General features: G+C 40.7%; 2 protein-coding genes across 3 annotated transcripts; both read right to left on the reverse strand.

Moving 5' to 3' along the window:
* Positions 1-85: 85 nt before the first annotated feature.
* wasf2 (WASP family member 2) lies at positions 86-4680 on the reverse strand. The gene is made up of 9 exons (XM_057355207.1): positions 4553-4680; positions 3410-3570; positions 3194-3328; positions 2801-2954; positions 2538-2655; positions 2328-2452; positions 2065-2226; positions 1519-1982; positions 86-1098 (listed from the first exon to the last, which is right to left on the reverse strand). The coding sequence occupies exons 2-9, from the start codon at positions 3540-3542 to the stop codon at positions 941-943; spliced, it is 1449 nt and encodes a 482-aa protein (XP_057211190.1). The 5' UTR covers positions 3543-3570; positions 4553-4680; the 3' UTR covers positions 86-940.
* Positions 4681-4832: 152 nt separating this feature from the next.
* Positions 4833-10578, reverse strand: LOC130567241 (probable methyltransferase-like protein 24). 2 transcript variants are annotated; one of them, XM_057355209.1, is made up of 6 exons: positions 10136-10578; positions 7427-7525; positions 7182-7282; positions 6621-6852; positions 5729-5857; positions 4833-4945 (listed from the first exon to the last, which is right to left on the reverse strand). In XM_057355209.1, exons 1-6 carry the CDS (start codon positions 10439-10441, stop codon positions 4892-4894), a joined length of 921 nt encoding a protein of 306 aa, XP_057211192.1. In that variant the 5' UTR covers positions 10442-10578; the 3' UTR covers positions 4833-4891. The 2 variants fall into 2 exon arrangements, with proteins under 2 accessions (XP_057211192.1, XP_057211191.1); XM_057355208.1 differs by lacking the exon at positions 4833-4945 and having other exon boundaries at positions 5108-5857.
* Between the last annotated feature and the right edge of the window lie 1783 nt (positions 10579-12361).

Genomic DNA, 12361 nt, shown 5'->3' on the forward strand with positions numbered 1-12361 from the left:
TCAAACATGTACGAAACATGACAAATCCTGTCCAACTATGCATGCAGCACGCTCACGAAAAGCAAATGACAAAAAAACACAAACATATACTTAAGATCTTTATTTTAATAAACTGCTGATAGAAAATTCTTGGAATTATTACCCACAAACATCAAATAAAACAAAATCTCACTTTTCTTTGATTTCAAAATCTTGCATAATTTCTAAAACTTTGGCATTAAATCAACAGGCACTTGTATTACGAAAAAGCAGGCACTTTGGAGAATGAGATTAACAAAGAAATACTACTAAATAGCAATTTGCCAACACAAACATCATTCAGTCAGACCTGAGGGCCGCAAATTGTGGCGTTAACAGTGACAAGCACAAGGCGATGAAGACAACCAGAAGCCATTTAAAGACTTTTGGTGTGGAGTGTTTGTGCTTCTTTAATTGCAATGAAAAGGAAAATACTGCCAGGACAACAGTCTACTTTATCCAACAAGAAGAGTAGAAAGTATATGTGAACCAAGAGTATCTTAGTTTTTTTATTGCAAAATTATCAATTTGCCTTGCCTTGTAAGTAAGGTTTATGTGATTAGTTTAAAAAGATACTGTGAAACATTATGATTTGTTTACATATGATACTGATGTATAAACAGGAGAAATGTGGAAGCACAAGCACGCATGCACAGTTTCAGTTTACCTTACTTTGGAGACATAATACAAAACGTACAGGCCCTCTGAAACAAGAGAAGGCTTATCAACTAAATAATTCACACTCTCGATTAGAACTGACTCAACCCTCTGGACACAGTCACACACACAGACAATCTGTGGCCCTCGGCAACTCTGCATTTGGTCTTACTGAAGTTTAAACAGCTAACATGAGAAGTGTGAGGTCTAAAAGGGAATGATCTTGATGTCATAACAGAGGTGACAAAGGGGCGGGATGATAGCTTTAGTCAGACCACTCATCATCGTCAAACTCAGATGAATCATCCTCCGAGTCGCTGCACTCCACAGCAATGCGGCGGGACAGGATGGCTGAGACATCATTGCCCACGTGATCTCTCTTCTCCTGCTCTCTCTGTTCCTCCACTTTACGAAGGTTAAATCCTAAACAAACACAATCATACATAGAACTTTAGCGAGCCAAGAATTTGACATTCTACAAGATTTAATTTTGATATGGTCAACGTACTGTACATTCTGAAGGTTCTCAAAATGTTCTCTACATTCTGAAGGTTCTCTGTTATAAATGCAATTTTGAAGTTACTTAAATGTTATCTGTTATTAATGACATGGGTGATGCTAGTGACCAGTAGTAGCAGACAAATCAAAACAAAACATGTAACGAGTGATAGTTGTCTATAAAAAAACAAGATTACGAAAAACCTAATGCTAATAAACCAATCTCACAAATGCTTCTACCGTGCTCCAAAACCGTGCCTTGATGTCTTGAAATGATTCTATGTTCTTCTAACAGAAAGATAACTACAAAAGTGTGCCATGTATGTGCATTTAGGCTCATCTTACCTTGACGAATAGCTGCAAGAAGATCACTGCGACCATCACCTGCAGGAGCAGGAGCAGGCTGGGCCTTGGGTGCAGAGGCAGGTAGCCCTCCTGAGGGAGGCGGTGCTGCAGAGGGAGGAGGTGGGCCTGGTGGAGGAGGAGGAGGTGGAGGAGGAGGTGGTGCACCTGCCATGGGTGGTGGAGGAGGAGCTGCAATAGAGGCTTCCATGGGTGGTGGTGGTGGAATGGGAGCAGCATTGCTGAAGAACGGAGGAGGAGGAGATGGGGTTAAATCAAATCCTAGAGGTGGTGGAGGTGGAATCATCCCACCAGGTGGCGGGGGTGGAGGTGGTGCCATTGGAGGGGCCACAGTCGGACGACCTGGCGGAGAAGTTGCCATCGTTGGTGGAGCTGGAGGAGGGTGAGCGGGGCTTAAAAGACTGTTGCGCGACTGGGGCGGAGCACCAGACTGTCCATCAAGATACCTGCAAGAGATTCCACTCCAAAATAAATACCTAACAACAGCGATATTATACACTTATTGTGAGATCAAAAATGGATACACACGGCATGTCTGGAGGTGGCGGGGGTGGGAAGTCTTCTTGCATCGGTGGTGGCAAAGGAGAGCCAGCATCATAACTGTAGGAGCCAGTGCTTTGGTCCAAGTACCCATCAGAATAACCCATGTCCTCACCAGAGCAAATGCTGCCATTCAATACTTCTGAAGAGCTGTTAGAGATATATTCACACACAAACAATAATATTAAACAACTACATTCAGACACCAATGACTTTAGTTACACAGTAATTATGCAATGGGTATTCATTACCCTGTAGCATCATTTTTGGGGACGACAAACTCCTGCCCCATTTTTAGGCGTTCCCATTCATCTTTACGGGTTTTGATCTTTCGGGGGTTTAAGTTTCTTCGGTTAAGGTTGTCATCTTTCTTCTTCTGCTCGCAATAAACAAAGTAATTAAATCAAACACTGACACGCAAGTATTGTGGAGGGCATTTTTAAGCTGGTACTGTCTCTCACCTTGTGCTTGCGTTTCTCTTTCATAATATCCTTGGTATCTTGAAGCATTTTCTCTTTCCAAAGGTCAAAGAAATATGACGGATCAGTGTAGAATTTGAGAGCCTCCTTGCCATCATCCCTGAAAACAAATGAGAACACACTTTAGCAACCTTACACTGTAAAAATAACCATATTCTGCAGGAAAACACCACTATATCACCATTTTATTTGATTATCGGATGGTGAATTGTTGTTAGTTTTGGTGTGTGTGTTGATGTGCATACCGGTAAATGCTGAGGTTGTTGAGGGGGGGTGGCTGGTTGCAGGTCTGATAAGTCTCTTGGATAGGCTGTGGTAGTGATCTTCTAGTAAAGAGCTGCTGATCCTGGGAAACATTAGAGTGGAATGCTTTGCGGGAGGTGATCGCCTGAAGAGAAACTGGAAAATTGGAAGAAACGGGGAGGGAGAGGGGAACAAAAAATGAGTAAAACAGAAAAATACAGAAGGTGCACCATTACTCAACAACCAATTTTAAAGCAATGTGATAAAACTGAGTATTGAACTTGAATTAGACAACAATCTTCCTGCAACAACTGAGGTCAAAACAGGATTTTCTAAAGACAATGGGCCCTTCCCATTCACATAATATCTTCAGCATAACCGTATCTGTCTCATACCTTCCTCTTCTTTTGGGTCCAGTTGAGTGACTTTCACCTGCAGCTTATCCACTCTATCTCCCAGCGTGTTTACCCGTTCTGCAAACGCGCTAGCCTGAACAAACAGTTCTCCAAACACATCCTCCGCATACTTGCCTGCGATTAAATCCAATGTTAGAGCCAGCCACACACAAACTGGATTATCAACAGTGTACACCCCATTACACATTCACATACTAAGTGAGCCGAGCTGGCGAATGATGTTGGCAAGTGTGATGTTGGTCACACACTCCAGTTCACTCTTGACTGTATTCGGCAGTGTCTGGCGACAAAGGTTTCGCGGTTCGATGTTTCGCGTCACCAAAGGCATGATGGCAACTCGGCAGTCTCTCTCCTCCCTAAAACAGAAAACAGGTGCACAAATCACATGCATAATATGTTACAAATTCTGTCATTAACTTAGTTGGACTGTCCCTCATAACTACTGCTGCTTTTCCATTACCATCACTCATACCCGACACAACACATCATAGCAGCGCCTGTTCCAGAAGCAGAACCAAAACTGCTGCTGTGTTTTTTTCTGCCAAGGCGCAACCTACAGCCTAATTTCTACAGTTCAACACCAGCTAGCAACCCTTTCAAGCAGACCATTTGATTGTGCATGGTTAAACGTATTTCGATGAATGTATAGTTATTTTTTGTTTGATAAACAATCCCTTCACTTCAGTATACCATTCCAGGCCAAAGATTTAAGTCGAATGTGAGTATTTCTGGTGTAGTGTGTTGGAACAAAAAGAGTTTGCGATACTCACAGCCCAGTTTCTAAAACCTGTTGTCCAGCAATATAAAAGAAGAAACCTGATCGCTGCTTGCTTTGCTGAATAGAGATCTTTACAGACAAACCTCACTAAACACAGCAAAAACGTTACGATTTCTCTTCGGAAAATTAAAACTTTGGCAAATCATTTTGTTAATGTAACGTTATATCATATAAATCTAACGAGAAGAATAACGTGTTCATAGTCGAGTGTTTGTACATAAAGACAATGTTCACACATTACTTCCTACACTGAGGGAGTGGACGTTCAAGTTCACAAAGCACTAGCTTTAACTTCGTAAGACGATAACGTCAAATCAAAGAAAAAGCTCTTCTTATTAAACTGATTTTTAGTTCAAAAGTAAAAGCTACAGAGACATAATATTACATTGAGTTATTTGTCACGACTGTTTCAAATGTTTCTAGAACTCAACGGAGGCCTAAACTCGGTGTCCGTGCAGAGCAGGAAGTGATTAGCGTTAGCTGCATACACACTGTCAACTCGCCAACACAGCATCAACTCTTTAAATATTTTAAACATATAAACAACTTTTCAGTCTTACCCGAATATATATGAGCTTGGTTTCGACTGCCGACGTTGTTTGGCTTTTCGACTACCTCAGCAGTACCATTCCCTGAGTTTAAAACCGTCCATAATTTCCAGAGCCGACAAAATGTCTACAAGAACTGTAACAAGAGCTGCCTTGTACGGCAGCGACAGTTCGGTCTCGCGTTTGCTAACTTTTCATTGGATGGATGGCGTGAATCCAAAGATGCTATTGGCTGATTCGTCCTTCAGTTATAGAAAGTGGGGCGGGTGTGGAAACTGCAACTTGAAAGCGCAACTCCACCCTAGCGGCTTGAAAACATCTGTTCGCAGTTTTTACACGGGGGAGGGTGAATCAACATTCCTGTACGACGGGCCAGTCCGAACAAATCCGAAACATGACGAAATTCTGTGAAGAACACCACAACAAATGACAACATATCAAGGAATGTCTGTGAGATAACTGACCTTTTATCATTTTTGTTGTGAATGAAAGAGAATGGAGGCCAGAATGATTATTGAAAAAACCACTAAGAATTCGTTTTATTGGTTTATTTCATATTCAGAAAATGCATTTATAAATATTGCACATACCCCTTTTTTGCACATTTGTATAAAAAGATCACAGTTTTCATTTATCAAATTGACATATATATTGTATAATATATATTGTGGATTTTGAAGGATTTGTCGTAGCGTAAAGGTTTTAATTGTGCGCATAATGCGATGATGAATCATTGCAGTACCATTTACAACCCCTAGACGGCATTACTAAGCAAGCCAAACTTTAGTCTGTGTAGTCATGGTGTCATCTCTCACAGTTGATTGTGCACAAAAACATAGTAATACACCTATGTAAGGTAATTTTACTCTTTCCTGCTTTGATGTGTATGTTATGTGTCTTTCAACAATGCTGTTTTAGGATTATAAGACACTTCTGTCATCCTTCTAATAAAATCAGATCTTAAAATTATTTTTATAAAGTCATGCTTCTCTGTCTAAGAGTTTTGCTGGGATGCTCTCATGTCCTTATCCAGCTGAGTGTGTATGAACTGTGCAAGTTGTCAAGTTTGTGTCCCAGCACCATGCGTCCTAGGCCGTGTGTTAAATGCACGAGATGGAGTCCTGAAATGTGGAGGGCTCTCAGTACACTGTACCAGAAAAGCACTACCTCCTCTTCAGCTCCACCCACCTCAAACCCCGCCCACTGCAGATGAATGGTCAATATGAGCTGATTGATCCTTTTGAGAGTTCCATCCTTGATCCAGCTTTCTAACATGCGCCACTCAGCGCTCTCCAAATCCATACGCAGGACATCCACCTACATACACACATAGTAATGTTAGCATTAATTTATCATTTCCCCACACGATAAAACAATTCAATTTTTTTACTACAGACAATTTAGCAACTATACAATAGACTCTATGCACGCAGGGTGATGATGACGTACATCTGCTAAAATCTCAGCCGGCTAAGCCACTTCTGCTCTCATAGGGCTGAGGTAATTTGTCACCAAGTGATAAGGCTATGTTTACTAAAAAACTTTCAATATCAATGAACCTACAGCACTACAGCTTAGCGTTGTTGAGTGCCTCTGTGATCAAGCCCCAAGTAAGTGCAAAAGTTTACTGAATTTTTTATCATATTTGTGGATGTAGCTTGAAACCGATAGCCTGAAGCCTTTCCACTTTATGGTTGTCGATGTATGATGTAGTGTTTGGATAATTTGACTTACGTTGTTGACCGTAATCCTATGTGCATCTCAAGTGAAAACGTCATTGTTCCCTATGGAAGCTACGTGCGCCGGAAGTGACTGACCAGACTGAGACAAAACGCGGAAGCGATCGTGCATACTCTATTGTCAATGAATTAAAAAAAAAGAGACACATTCCCTAAAGTGCAGCACATCTTTTCGTGATGCACTGTTGCTATGAAACCAGTTTGTGTCTAGACTCAAACACATAAAAGTAGAGCTTCAGAATGATTCAATAAATGAATATTCAATAATTATAGGTTCGCGGATGAAAAAACGTTGTTTGTTGGTGTGTATAAGAGAAATAAATAAATAGGAGTGTAAATACCATGGGGTGGCCCAGGGAGTCCATAATGTCAACCAGTCTATGTTGCACATTACCCATGAGGCCTACATGTAAGCGACTGCGTGGATGCCGCCAGTCTAACCACGCCCGGTGGTTCTTGATAGATGCACGCCCTGAATGCCCGGATCTCCCTCTGCTGCTAGGGTCAAACCGGTGAACCTCACAACCTACATGCAACATTGTGTCTAAAAACACAGCATCCCTCCCATCTAGACTATAAAAAGACAAAAGATTCCACTCATTTGGAACAGCCGGAAGCATCATAAGAAGTCATGACATGTCAAATAAAGAGACACAGAATCTAGGACAACCCTCAGCTTTTGTTTTCATAGATAATATGTAATAATTCTCACTATTCCTGTCTACCAAACAAACAAACTATCTACAAGCCTGGTCGTTCTGCAATTTTAAAACATGGTTACAAAGAAAGCGTTGTTTAACAAAAAATACTATTGGTTTTATAAAGGAATGACTCATATTTATTTTTAGTTGGTAAGTTTCAACTAAAGTTTCAATATTGACATGCTGGTGACATGCTGGTACCTGAAAGAATAGGCAACACAACCACTTTTTCGTTCCCAGTGGTTAATGCACAACACATCTGAGTGATTTTCCTTAGCATTCTGGACCATAGAGCAGTTTACCTTCATAATTTGGAGAGTTCATATATGTACTGTATATCAGCATTCATTTGGAACTTTGCATTATGTATAATATGCAATTCTGAAAACACTGCTATGTAAGACATCTAAAGACAAAAGCAAGAGATGAGCATTTATTGTGTATACCTCTGTTTTGGTTATAAACTGAACAAGACGCTGCAGCTCACTATCAAATGATGGTTGTTCTGATGCCCATGGCTGCAGCGTAAGTCCTCCAAACACAGCCTGTAAGTGGATAAACAAAAACTCCAGTCATTTGCTAAATTTCACAAACAAATGGAAAACTAGCAGGATTGCAAAGGGTTTGCTGAAGAAAGCTCTGGCATGCCTCTACAAAAAGTGATTCTATACCGTGCTTCAGGCCAGAAAAGTTGTGGCATGTCTGGAGGTCACAGAATGTGCCTTTTGGAAACCAGAGGTTATACATGCACGAACAAAAAGGAACAAAGAGAATTCAGAGAGGAAAAGAATAAAACCAAGGCTGTGACCCTCCCAAAACATAGAACAACCCTGTTTAGTAACCATGGAGACACTAGACTAGGAAGAGGGGATATGACTCACTGAGGAACTCACTGTTGTGGGGAAGGTGGGGGCGGACAGAGAAACAAACAGAGAAAAGAGAGAAAGAAAGCGAGAGATTTCATTTTTTAGAACACTTTCAATGTGATTAGGAAGGATCCCCTTTTGTTCTGCCAGGTCGCCCATATGTTTTGCAGACTAAACTAATCCATGAAAGACTTATAAATTAACAGGGTAATGTATTCCAATATAAATTCAATTCATTTGACTACCAGGGCAATTTGTGTTTTTTTCTCCCCCTTGTTTCACATAAGAAACAGATCATCCAGCGAGATACATCGATTGCTACCTCTTCCAGGTGTGCTCACCTGCAGTGGCGGTTCTACATTGAATTACTCTCCGGGCGAGACCCCCTCTGGGCACCACCCCACCCATCCGAGAAAAAAACACACAAAATTTTGCACAAACAGCCATGTTTTACTATAACAATATAAGTGTAAGACAAGCTTATATTTCTCAATTGCACAAATCCTTCAACAGAACATTTGAAAAACACAATTCTGCACAAAACAGTACAAGTTATCAGAACTTAAATAAATATACTCTATAAACATAAAAGTGGCAAAATATGTACAATCATGATGTAACATGAGCAGAGAACAACAATAATATAAAAATATTAAGAAAAATATAGAATAAATATTCTAAATAGCACAAATCACACTAAAGCAAATCTAATTATTACACTATTGCACCAAGTACAGAAAACACAAACTAAAACTAAAACCTGACCTTTCTGGCCTTCCTTGATGCAAAATCATCAATAATGTCATCATTTGAAATCTGCTCCCCTATTGAGTGATTGATACTGATGATAGCAAGGCCAGTGAGCCGTTCCTGAGACATGGTTGACCTCAGGTACGACCTGATCAACTTTAGTGAACTTTAGCAAGCATCATAGCAAGAAGGCTAACAAACGTAAGAGTTAACGTTATACCACCAATTAACATTAGCCCTTCATTGATGACATGGATAACGTTACCGTAATCATACAGAGAGAACGTAGTTGCATACCTTTATCTTTTGCTCTTTTTTCCTCTTCTTCTTTTCTTTTTTTCCTAAATTGGGCACCTGACAGCTTTAACCTTTTTCTCTCCATCGCTGTCACTGTGTTTATCTGGCACTAGTGTTGCCAACTATTTTCAATGGAAAGTAGCTAAAGCCTGCCCGAAAAGTCGCTAAAATTTGTCGCCAGATGACGTCACGTGCTAATTTGCATATCAGTGACGTCATCATGTAGTATCAGGCAAGCTAAGCGCTTCAGGTCTGCTTCGCATCTCTACTCTCTGAGCTGTCGTATACAGTATTGTATTAAACAATACACAATAAATAGGTTCTTAATTACTTATTTTTCTGTTGGCAGTGAACTCGACCACTTAAAACTACACACCAGCAGTCACTTTCGTTGAGAAGCTAAAATCCGTCTGTGCTCATGTTTATGCGTCCATACAGTTATCACATTTTAAATCATATATGCTCAAACAATGTCAATAAGTGATTAGTTCTTGGAAACGCTGTTTGTACATGCGTATCTCATTCACGCTTCAGGGTGGTCTGAACTGAATGTGCTGCTTCTTCCTGCCGAGGCAAAAACTCGCTCTCGCAGGGCAGTAGAAGTGAAGCAGAATGTTTAGCTAAGTCGCCAAGGCTTATTCAGAAAATAGCTAGATTTGTCGCTAGTCGCTTTTTGAAAAATAAGTCGCTAAAGGGGTTTGAAAAGTCGCTAAGTTGACAACAATGTCTGGCACTCGACAATCAACAGATTTCCCATCCCCCAACACTGTCACTCACGATCAGAAGTCAAGACTAAACCAATTCACCTCCACATAATCGTTTTGTATTACCTATTTTTATTAGCCATTTCACACAATTCAGAAAAAAACAAAACGTGCAAATAGGCCTGTGTTTTAATATTATGAATGAAATGTGCGTTATTTGAAAGAAAGTCAAGGTGTGACTGACTTTAGCCCACTAAGTGGATCCCCCTCCTTGTCCGCTCCATTTGAGAGAGGTGAACTGTCCACCGCGGGCGCGGCCCCTCCCCTTTCCACACAGCTTCTGCGCTTCTCAGCAAGCAGGGGCGCCAATTTGCCAATTCCCCACACAGACAGTTATATGATAGTTAATAGAAAACCGCTTAGCAGCGCAGATTATTTTTTCTTTTTCAAGTGCTTGTGCCTCCCCCCACGTGTCATGAAAAAATGCCGCCCCGTGCACCTGCCCGGTTCGCCCGTGCCTAAAACCGCCACTGCTCACCTGAGGTCCGTCAAACTCGTTATCGTCGTCGTATCCCGCTAGTCGTGAATCTTCTTCAGGCGTGCGACCCAGTCTTCGGCTTTCGAAATCCCTCTCGTTTTTACCGACGCTGTCCTCCGAAGACAGCGATCCGCCGCTCTTCTCTATGTTTATGACGAGAAAAGCAGGCTCGTCCCCTGTTTTGCTGTTATATGCGCGTGGTACCGTTAAACTTACCAAGAATTGGACAAGCAGCAGAAACGGCAAAACTATAATAAATATATGTTGGAAGATGCCTCTCAGCCCGCTAAAATTACTGGCAGCCATACCTGCCCTCTTGCATGCACGGACTGACCCATAGAAGCGCAGAGACCAAAGAGGAAAAGTCGGCGCCACCCGTGACTCTCTGGCTTGAGGGCATTGGGATTACCAGATCACATCTGGACACTCATGCGCGCACCCATTTCAACATTTAAGTGTTGTAATGGATCATGTAAGTAAGATTAGAAAAGAATTAAAGATATGATGCATGAAATGAACATAATAGTTACATAGGCTATTTAAAAGTAAATGCATATCTAACAGTAATGGCAATGCGTTTCTGTGCAAGATGACACGATTTTAGAAAGCTGTAATGCCAGCCCACATGAAATGGTTTTGTATCTTGTATTTTTTTAACTGTAAATTGGTATCTATTTCAAATAGACAAATAGTAAGGTACACATTTGTTATACGTACCTGTGGAATTAAATTAATTTTATGCATTTTCTAACGCAATAAACAAATAATACACGAACACATTCGCAGCCGTAACAACGGCGTGAACGGAGAGGAGTAGCAGCTTGGGTCTCTTTCCTTTATGTCCGATTTACTAGATGCTCTGTCAAGCGTGTAAATCTAATCAAGATTAAAATCTCCCCTAAAGATATGGCGCAGACATATGTGACGTAGGCCAATTGTCCAATATGTTCACTTTCTCAACGCAGCGGGGCAGCACGAGGATGAGAAATTCAAGTTTATACGCCCCCCCCCACAATCTCGAAGGCCATACGTGCAAATGAATCAGCCAATACAAAGTAACTAAAACGTGATAACGAAACAAACATAAACATATCCGATTTGAATGTAACTGTTCGTTCAATCTTCAATCAAATAACTCCGTTTTCCATAATTCCCTTTTCCCTCAGTCTTTCACAATTGCAATCGTGTCCTCGTGTGAACCTCGAGCTGCTGAATGTTTGACGCCAAAAGCTCAATCGCCTTGATCCAAATGCTGCACAGAACGGAATACCAATCAAAACACCGTACCCGCACTCAAAAAACTGTTGCTGTAAGTATTGTTGTGGTTTAAAGCTATAGGTGCGTCCCAAATATAGCGCACTATTCTATGCTTTTTTTGTAGTATAGGCCTAAATAGTGTGGGTAGTGAGTTAACATTGAAAATCCTCAAAAAAGAAGTGCACTTTAATTACCCTGATTATGCACTTTTCCAGCCGAAAATATGAAATGTGGAACTGTGTGTGGACACTTCACGCACTCAACGGTCGCAATTTCGCCTACGTAGCGGAAGGGAGGCGGGGCTATCAGACACTGCTCGAGCAAAACTCTCCTGCAGAGTTATAACGCTTCAATCTGATGATAACGCAAGTAATGCCGGGCAAATAATTATGAAAACTACATTAATTGGACAATGTACAAGTTGATTTTTGTTCACACGCATTGTGCCGTGCGATTGACGTCATTTGCGCTCGTCTGGGAAACCGATGTACTTCCGGTTAGTATAAAACCGTTTAGTATTCCATTTGGGACGATACTACCCTTCTAAAATTCATAAACTACATGGTTGAGTGCATAGTGCATAATTTAAGTGCGTAGTGCACATTATGTAAATCGATTTGGGACACAGCTTTCATTTCTCTGTTTGTATATTTTTCGTTCAGAAGGCCTTATGTGTCAAACCAGAGAACACAATTTTATGCAGTATCATGCTAATATAATCTGTAGCTATTTTGCAAGACGTAAACAACACCTGTCCAGAAAAACTTCCTGTTTTTTACACTTCACAAACATAAGAACATTTAGAACTAAATAAAACGTTAAACGAACATTTTCACTTCTAAAACCATGCAGTTTTGTTTACATATTATTTAGTCCATAACTCTTCAGACCATCCGAAAAGTATCATTTAAAATATATAATCTATAAACTAAAACCTGAGTTCTTTGATGTTAAATGTCTATTTTAGGT

Source organism: Triplophysa rosa, linkage group LG16 (assembly GCF_024868665.1).
Source record: "Triplophysa rosa linkage group LG16, Trosa_1v2, whole genome shotgun sequence".
NCBI lineage: Eukaryota > Metazoa > Chordata > Actinopteri > Cypriniformes > Nemacheilidae > Triplophysa > Triplophysa rosa.